The 10,000-nt window shown below is 38.8% G+C and overlaps 2 protein-coding genes across 3 annotated transcripts in view; both read right to left on the bottom strand.

Moving 5' to 3' along the window:
* Positions 1-3,876, bottom strand: part of LOC306772915 (ras-related protein Rab-15-like) — a gene marked incomplete at both ends in the record, with an annotated part of 9,420 nt that extends 5,544 nt beyond the window's left edge. Inside the window, one exon of the mRNA XM_079262577.1 lies at positions 3,753-3,876. Coding sequence (XP_079118703.1) covers positions 3,753-3,876 — 124 coding nt within the window. The remainder of the gene's footprint in view (positions 1-3,752) is intronic.
* Positions 3,877-4,682: 806 nt separating this feature from the next.
* The window catches only part of LOC306772294 (protein max-like), a 9,274-nt gene continuing 3,956 nt past the window's right edge, over positions 4,683-10,000 (bottom strand). The window contains exons 2-4 of one of the 2 annotated variants that reach the window (XM_079261716.1): positions 9,867-9,974; positions 5,982-6,105; positions 4,683-5,900 (exon numbers count right to left, since the gene is read on the bottom strand). In XM_079261716.1, coding sequence (XP_079117842.1) covers positions 5,716-5,900; positions 5,982-6,105; positions 9,867-9,974 — 417 coding nt within the window. In that variant the 3' untranslated portion in view covers positions 4,683-5,715. Of the gene's footprint in view, positions 6,106-9,866; positions 9,975-10,000 lie in introns of both variants that reach the window. The other variant, XM_079261715.1, reaches the window with a different exon arrangement.

Genomic DNA, 10,000 nt, shown 5'->3' with positions numbered 1-10,000 from the left:
GAAGAGACTAAATGGAATCCAGTCACCTGTTATTTTCGCTAATTACACCTACAGGTTACTGTTGTGTACATCTGTTCCTTTACTCAAGGTGGTGACACGTCACCTGGCACCTGTGTGGAATCAATAAACCTACAGTATATTACTCTAAACACGACACGTTTACAACCTCAGCTAGGAGTACTCTTCAGATAATTTGTCTTTTTTTTTTTTTTTTTTTAAAATAATTATATTCAAGTAAAAAAAATTTAAAAAATGAAAGAAAAATGCATGTGCACATACAAGTGTTCCCTGGTTATCTGTAAGCTGCAACTGGACTGATGTATGATTACACTGCAGATATTATAATATGAAATGGCCCTTTAATCTGAAACTATCATGTTTGGTGTACTCTGTCGCATGACTAGAGAGGTTATTACCAGGATGCACCGTGATGCACCCACACCCCCAAACAGCTTTATGCTCTTTTTCCAAGTTTTATTTGATCCGTTTTTCTTTTCCTGGATTCTTTTTTTTTTTTGAGGTGCTGAAAACACCCTTACAAATGTAAAGAATCATGAAGGTACGAAAAGTTTTTTGGGCATGATGCAATTCTTCTGTTCCCATCACACCCCAAAGGTTCTCCTCTGCTTGATTAAGACCTGGCAGCTGTGAACGCAATTTAAGTCTTGTGAGTTCACCATCTTGTGGAAGACATGAGCCTGAGATGATAATGGCTAAAAGACGTGACACACTGTTTCCTCTTTTTAGTACCACTCCCTGCAAGCCTATCCGTGGTGTATATGACAATCCAAGCAGTTCAGGAACTTCTGAAATATTCCTACTAGTCTGACTCCAACAATTAGACCATATTTAAAATAGTCAGATCACCTTTCTTCCTTATAGACTTTTTTTTTATTATTGTTATTTACAGCTGACATTTTAACATCACAGCAGGAACTGAACAGGTTTATTAATGATGGATCCATGGAGGGTGGAGGTCCCTCCGTTGGGCCTGCATGCTGGTTCACTGTCAAGATTTAATGGTGGAGTAAAAGCAACATAGGAATTATTAATGTAATTAATCACTCCTGCCTCTTCATGCAGTGACAACCCAAAATGTTTGCTTTGAAAAGAACTGGTTTGACTTTCAGCACTTCATCTTAACAAGGTGCCTTAATGCTTTGACTTCCTACTTCCTGCTATACGACTGGCTGACTGATCTGGTTTCAGCATTATTCCCATGCAGACTTTCTACATTAGGGGTAGGCCGGTTTAGTCCTGCAGGTTTTAGTTGTTTCCCTGCTCCATTCAAATTAAATGGATCCAACAGCTTTTTAAGTTCTGATCAGTGACTAATCTATTTATATCAGGTGCGTTGAAACAGGGAAACTTGCAGGACGGGAACTCTTGAGGACAGAACTATCCTAACACTGCCTTAAGGGATAAACTTGTTTAATTAGGGGATGGATTACTCTTAAATAGCTTTATTTATTCACTGGTCATTAAAAGATCCAACTTCCAGAGAAATTAAAGTGATTTAAAGTGCTTTATGGAAGGATACTAAAATCTTGAATTAGCTTGGACACTAAGATATGACCATTAAACATAGTTTATAGAAATATACAGACTGGAAAAGGACCAACTTAACTGGAGGAAAACAGAATAAAAATGAACCTAAAAGGAATCCATCATCCTCCAGTGTCTTTGTGTTCCTGAGCTGCAGCCTTCCTGGAGTTTCCTTTAGCACATAGAGGCAAGATCAGAGTAAAGACAGTTATCACCACAAGTAGGCATGAAATTGTTGCGTTTTATCTTGTATTCTTACACTCCAACCTCATGCACTTGAAATATGCAAATTAACTCTGTTGCTTTAAATCATACACTTTATGCAATATTTACTGCAATCAGTTTAGACTTTATATGTCTGTTGCAAGTTTAATTTGTATGTGACTGTTGTTTGATGCTGCTTTTACTCTATCTTCCTACCTGCCTTGGGACTACAGAGAGCTAAGAATGGTCATTTTCACTACTGGTATGTTTGCATCACGCTTTTTTGTGCTCATGTTGATTAATCTGCACTATCCGACTAAAATAAAAATAAGAATAAGTTTCACATTGAGACACCTAAAAAAACATTGTTTAATTGTTTAATGGTGCGTGATAGAAGAAGATGAAGGGTATCAGTTTGGTTGTTATCATACACGATGAGAATACTAGAGAGGATGAAGATGGAATGAAAATAACAAAATGTTCTTTTCAAGGGGTTCAGCTTTTTTTTTTTTAAATTTCATTTGCGGTTCAGCTTTAAAGTGGATCTTTCTACAGGATGTTATAGCAGAGATAGATCCAAGCTCCCTACTGATCAACAGACCAGCAAGTCCAAACTATGACAAATGGCAGTCCCCTCACCCATATCTTCACAATATGCTCCGCTCAAATATGACATTCACAGTAAGGAAAGACAGAGAAGCTTCTTGACCAAATGATGTTGGACCCAGGAGTTATTGAAAAAAATTCTGTGTCCGTTACTGCATGTTTATGAAAAAGTCAAACATTTTCAGAGGCAATAAATTTTGCAGACCAAAAGTCGCTTTGTGGAAGATCTGAAAAGTAGCAAAAGAAAACAACTTCCCTTGTTAGGTTTGGGATTCAGAAACTAGATGTGTGTTGTACATATACATATATATATATATATATATATATATATATATATATATATCATTATGACTGTTCACTGAAAAGAAACTTTTTTTCTTTCCCCAGACATAGCATGTGGCAGTGCTGCCAGTGAGAAAAAAATGGACATAACTGTATCAGGATGTGATTTCACTGGTGCAATATGGCAAGACACTGTGCAACACACCTCACAGGTCTCAGCTACATCTTTTATCACCAGAAGATGGATGAATATAAAAAAAAACTGCTCATGATGCATTTTGAATCTTGGCGCTGCTGAAGAAACAAGGATATAATGGGTCAATATGTCCCCCCAACAACCTGCTGCAGATGTAAAGCAGTGGCTCAAGTTTACCTGTCTTTACTAGCAACTATGCCAGGGATTTAAAAGCATGATTCAATGTAAAAAAAAAAAAAAAAAAAACAACAACCCAAAAACAAACCACATTTTCAAACAACTGAGTTTAATCCCAAGTAAAGCCTTGCCCTGCCAGCCAAGTCTCATGACATTTAACCCTTTGTTGTCCCCCACAGCAAAGTACAGAACTTTCTTTTTCAGTCACAGTAAAGTGCAGACCGGCCCCCAACTTCCCTCCAAGTCATTAGTGTCTGAATCAGTCAGGAAAAGAGGCAACAGTGGTACGAAAACAGTAAAGTGTTCATTAATCCACAATTTCCTTCCAGAGAATGAAAATACATGATAAAATATCAAAGATAGATTAATGTATTTCCTGTGTACATTCCTTTCTATTGTTCCTGTGCACACATTCAAACATCTTCTATTCTCCCAAAGTTCCCTTTTTTTTTTTAATTTTAGGACCGAGGTAAAGTTAGTTTGATGTTTGATATTCAACAGATATTCGGACACCACACATGTAAAAATGTAATAATTCTTGCCAAAGCTTTTCTAACCAGAAATTAACACTACTTATCATATGGGCTATGAAAGCCTCGGTTTACTGTACAAAGAGAAAATAAATTATATTTATCTTTAAAATTACATGCGATCCCTGCACAATATTAACTGGCATTTATCCGGTTTATCCAGGTGCTAATAAATGTTGGGAAACGTCACTGAAAACTGGATGGCTTCTTACCGATAGTGGAGATATGTGAAGGATCAAATTCATTTTCCGTGAACCGGCGCAACATGCACGTCTTTCCAACACCGGAGTCTCCGAGAATAAGCAGCCTAAACAGAATATCGTACTGTTTAGCCATGACTTCCAAAAAAACAAAAACAAAAAACTAACAATGAAGAAAGATCATGACTTTCTTGCAATTTCTGGCCGCTGGAGTTTTCTGCTCCGAGTCAGACTGGTTGTGATGCTACCCTCAAAGTCCCTTGGAAACTACCCCACTTTTTCGGAAATCATAGTTTTTGCGTAGCAGATTCAATCACGTTCATTACTTTTAAGTCATTCAGTCAAACCATTTTTTTTATTTCAATTAACTTATGTTCATTAAAAGCGTTCTGGATAAACAAATATACATAAACTGAAATAAGCAATTTCAGCTGTGGTGCCGATCGTTTCCGTCGATGATTCTGTAATTTCGTATTGCCCAAAACGCATCACCCAACCTGAATCCTCAAACCGATTGCTTCCTGCAATAAAGTGTGAAGACACATAGCTGAGTTTAACCTCTGCATATAAACATTATATGATGGCAGGGTTAGGGTTAAAAAAAAAAAAAAAAAAAAAAAAATATATATATATATATATATATATATATATATATATATATGGAAAAGTTTATTCAATCCAGTTTAAATGAATCATGTTTGTTATGATTTATGCGAGAACTGTTAGAACCATAATATGAGATGCTGAATTTTACTTAATCCCACTCCCATTGGAAAGTCTACAATACAAAGGCTATCAGATTTGACTAAAATCACACCGAGCCACAAATATATCCAAAAAGGATAAAATATTTTTATTTAGTCTTATAATAAAGGTATGCCTTAACTTGCAAGACAACCGTTGGCAGTATGTACAACATACCTGTAATTTCCATGGAATGGAACAAACAAATATAGATTACATACACACTAATTTATTTCTGCAAAAAAAGAAGGAAAAAAAAGGAAAAGAAAACAAAAAAAAAAGATCAACGTTCCCAGCACAGGCAAATATATCAAGGGAAGGCTTTTCTTTGCAGAACTGACACCATTTAAGAGTATACAGTGTTTTATACTACACACTGAAAAGGACTTCCATTAAGAAAAAGAAAAGTCACTGCCCTTTAACTGCATTATGTAACATTCAGTATCAATTAGGAGATTTCTTTTATTACCCACATTTTATGTACTAAGAGTAAACAGAGGAAAATAAATACTTGAACTTGTGAAAATCCTCTAAAACAGGAGGTCGGCCTGCTCTCAGGCCAAACATAATGGAGATCACATACCAATATACTATACAAGGGTAAGAAATGAATTTTGGTGCTTCACTATAAATAGAGGAATTAATTTGATTACACAAACATTTCAAAGACAAAAATGTCAGCCACCTACACTGAACGAGGAGGATTGCATCTCATAGATCATACATATTTTCCAAAAGCAACTTCACATTCTTTTCTGGAAAAATATGACCATTAAAAAGGTAAACTAACCCTAATTACCAATTACCAAAGGTGGTAAAGTTTTACAACTTCTGCAGGTTGCAAAAGTTGTCCATAACAACCAAATAAAGGAAAGGTTACTTATAGTAGCTTCACTAAAGCCTCATAACATGCCATCACTACATTTGATTATGAACAATTATGAGGTTTGAAAAGCTTTTAGTCCTTTAAAACTGCAGAGCTGCCTCATTTGTGGGGATCTTAAAAGTTGTTGCTGGGCCACAAAAGGAGTGATGGGACGTTAGCCAGGTGGGAACAGGAGGGTCAAAGTGTTTTGTACATACAGTGACAGCACCTTTCTCTACACAGTCTCCACCTTGTCTCCTGGACTGGCTTTAAGAAGGTGGGAGCGAGTGCGGGCAGGTGAGAGGAGCTGGGGCTGGTGGGTAAAAAGAGTCTGTCGCAAGAGTGCAGTTGGAAGGCCACGCAGGTCTAACTGGGCTCCACGCGCAGCTTCTTTCTGTTGGGCGGCTCGTCTGGCTCTGATTCTGAGCTGGAGTCGGACCCGCCGTCGAAGGCGGACACTGCGCTCCCTTTGCGGTTTGTGTACAAGCTGCTGTCAGAAGAGTAGTTCGTCTGGAGCTGGGTGTTTCCCTTGGCTTTCTCCAGAGCACGAACTGCAAGACAGAAGAGAATTTGGTAAAAGAATAAAGGGAAAATCTGAGCTGATTTTTCTTTTTTTGGATTCCGTTGCATACCTTGTTGTTCCAGCTGTGCATTCTGCTTTTTTAAATCGTCGATGTCTTGCTGGTGGGTGTGGTTCTTTCTCCTCATAAACTGGATGTACTCCGTGGCTTTGTCTAGTATCTGTGCTCGGGAAGCCTGGAAAACAGCAACAATGTCAAACTGCCGTGAGGCAAAGCTGCACAGGATATACTACTCTAATATTTAAACAAACAAAGGCACAACACTCAATGGAAGTGAGACAGATATATGTTGTAGGTGTTTTTTTGTTTTGTTTTGTTTTTTCTAACAGCGGGGGTGCCCAAATTCAGACCTCGAGATCTACTATCCTGCAACTTTTAGATGTAAGCCTTGAATCAAATGAATGGCGCTTCAGGCATCTGAAGAGCTGAACAACATGCTGAGGGAACTGAGCCACCAGGTGTGTTGGAGATGGGATGCATGTAAAAGTTACAGGATAGTAGATCCTGAAGAGCAGACTAAACTATAAACTTCACTTAAAACGAACTATTCCCAAGTTCAGCAAACTTTAGTACTAATACCAACACTGGCATAAGCTACAGAAGCTGCCTTCCTTCTGCAGACTGAATTATAATACTGCTACTGAACTTTTTCTTTAGAGGCAGACCAGTTAATCTACTACATTTTTAACTACATTGCTAAATTGACGTAAATTCAGGGAGTTTTTTTGGTCAGTTTTTAACACTAGAGCACACCAAGCCAGTAAACCGGTATGTGCATCATGTTGTTGCCATGGAAGAGTAAACAGTAAAAGGAGTGACGTGAAGCTGCGTCCTTCTGTCAATAAACTGTCAACTTACTGGTGTTACACCAATGTGTCACAAAGTAAATGGTGACCTTGAGCTGGTCACAATGACAGCAAGAAGAAAACAAAAGGAGACTCTACGGTTCTCCTTGTAAACGCAGCATTGTTGGTGTTTCAATAAACTACCCAAACATGCATGTTTTACTATTAGATCGAGTCCTGTTTGAGGTAAAAGTCATGTTCAAAATGTGGTGGCACATTTATGTTGCTGGTAAATATAAGCTGATGAATGCTGGGAAAAAGAAAACCAAAGCAAGTGTCTATGGATCAGCATGGATGTGTGGTAATGAAGATGTGTAGTCTGCAGGATGACAGATAGGATCAACAGGCTGGGGAATAAAAAGTCCTTTGTTCTTCCCGTCACCTAAGGTTAGTGATCGTTGCCTCCTTTTCCCCCTGACAGTCACAGTGAAGGGAAAAACACATCAGTGGAGCCACTTTTACTACAAAAACATATTTTTTTCTGTTTGTACACACTATTTACATGCTGCAGCAAAACAAACACATAAAATCCCAGGCTTTACACATCGGCCATCACCGATGCCGTTTGATCTAAACTTCTTACACTCTGATAGGAAAGGAACTTCAGTGGAAGCAGTGCTCAGTGTTACGTGTAGTTCAGGTGTTTATCTGCAGATGTAAAATAGCTGTTTTCTAAATGTAGTTTGTACCAGAAACACTATTAAAACATGGACGTAACCTTTCTTTTTCTGTTCTGTTCTGTTCTGTGGGCTCTTATTCTGAGTTCAGCATTTTGGTCAAAAGCAAATACTGAAAACCTGGAAAACTTCCACAGAGGAGCAACCCGCCACACGCGAGGTGTTCCTTTCCACTGACTCATGCATGCTCAGGATGAGGGATTGGATCGAAGTCGAGACTGGATGCAATCTGTGGATTTTCCTTATCGAGGCTGTTTATTCTGAATCGGCTTGAACTGATGTGTATAAAGTGCCCTGAGATGACATTGTTGTAAAGTGGTGCTACACACATAAAGCTGAAATGAACTGAATTGAATTGAAGAAGCGCTCTGACCCATTCACCACAGAGTAGTGCAGTGGTTCTCATTTATACTAATGGATAAATGATGATGAATTAACTACAGACAAGTAAAAGACAAGAAAATATGACAAGACATCTCTTGCCCTGTGAGTGACCAGTACAGTGGAAGGGGAAGAAGAGACCTCATTGTGTCCAATGTCTGAAGATACTAGCATCTGACAGTGTGACACAAAACACGTTACAACACCACTTGGGGACTTCTCACGAAGAAAAGCTTGAAGATTTCTTCAGAATCACTGAAGCAGCGTCCGTCTCATTAAAGCTGGGGTAGGTAATCTTTGTCTTGGTAGCCTTGGATCACACAAATCTTACTAGCTCCCCAACATTACCTACCCCGGCTTTAAACGCTCAACGCACTGCAAAGTAGCATGCAGAGTTTCCAGGTCTTAAAAGTCTCACAGTAATGCAGAGAAATTAACACTTCCCTCTGCCACTGATATGGTTTCAACTCCAGTAGCAGCCGGAAAAAAAAAAAGAAAAAAAAAATCTTTGCCAAACAACTATTTCTGCATAAATGTTTGAAAATAAAAGCGAAGCCCTGCATCAGTTTGGGAACCACTGGGATTCAAATCGTAACCAAAGCAACCAACTTATGGTCAAATAGGACGAAGTGGCACGGTAAGGAGATTTATATATTGGGGGGGAAAAAAAGCAAAACTGTAAGTCCAACTAAAACCAAACTTCTGAAATCCATGATAACATACTGGTGCCACTGAAATCATATTCCATCCCATTTTTGAAAACCATACAAGCAATTGTGCATAATATGGTTGGAGATACATCACAGTTCCTGTCCTCAGTCTAAAGCTGGGGTAGGTAATGTTGGGGAGCACCCCGTCTTGGCTCCTCCTCCTCTGGTTTTGCTCCTTGCGTAATCCGAGGCTTTTTTCCTACCTCCGCCAAGGTGGCTATGTTTTTACCAGCGTTTATCTGTTTGTGTTCAAGATAACTCAAAAAGTTATGAACAGATTTTAATTCAAATTTCAGTAATTGTAGGAAATGTGAAAAGGAAGAACTGATTTATTTTGGTAATGATCCGGATCATCCGTTGGATTCAGGACTTTTTTAAAGCCCTTGGCAGAGGTTTGCGGTCTCCGAGTGCTTTTCTAGTCTGCAGCTTTTTCCACCAACGATTTTCTCTTTCTCGGCTGTTTAGCAGAAGGAGGCAAATAAACCGAGCCGGGTTGGAGAAATCCTTCCTGCAGTTTCTCAGCCATGTTTGCCTTCCAAGTTTCTTCTTCACTACTTTGTTTTTTCATCCTAACACGCTATTTATATGCACGGTGTGGCTATCAGGTATGCCCTGGCTATCAGGAAGGGGAAGGAGGAGAGTCAGGAGAAGAAGCTTACGAAATACAAGAATTGAACAACTTCAATTCAGCCCCAACGTTTTGATTGGTCAGAGTTTTCACAGATTTACAGTAAACTGAGGGGTCTAACTATATTTCTTATTGTTCATGATTACAAAATGTACAGACTACTATCAGGACGAGGAAACACTTCACCCAGAGTAAAAAAAAAAATGTCTGACCAACATTTCCAAGCCCAGCTTTCACTAGAAATTAAAAGAAGATACCAACAACAACTCAAGTCACTTGAACAATCACGCGAAGAGCTTCTGAAATGCACGAAGCAGAAAAGCTCTCAGCTTATTGCTTGACATGGTACTCATTTGTTGTCAGCTAAACGGTTTGTCAGTTGTTTTTGTCCGAGATGTAACAGGTCAACCGGAAAAAGTCTTAACACTAATGAGCAGAAAAGGGGCATATTGTCAAGTATCACAGCAGACTTAGACATACTTCGGCCAAATGAACTGATTCCCCTCATTTCCTTGAATACTGGGAAAATGAAAGCATCACTATTAAATGACCTAGAAAGGCTTAACTTTACTGTACATGTAAACATAACAATAAATGTAGGAAAAGGGAGCTTAACGCTGACTTAGCTAACATGATCACCTTTCAACATCCATTTCCACATCATTCAATTCTTCATATCATCGTCTTTCTCTCACCTTCTCCCCTTGTAATGAAGGCACAGAATCTCGTAAACTGTGAAAGCTGTCTTTGATGTGGTCCCTGCGTTTGCGCTCCAGCGCGTTGTGATGTGCCCGCTTGTCTGCCTGCAAAGAGACAAGCAGAATTAAAA

This window comes from Telmatherina bonti (genome assembly GCF_933228915.1).
Source record: "Telmatherina bonti genome assembly, chromosome: 22".
NCBI classification, from domain to species: domain Eukaryota; kingdom Metazoa; phylum Chordata; class Actinopteri; order Atheriniformes; family Telmatherinidae; genus Telmatherina; species Telmatherina bonti.
This window is presented reverse-complemented; position numbering and strand designations above follow the sequence as displayed.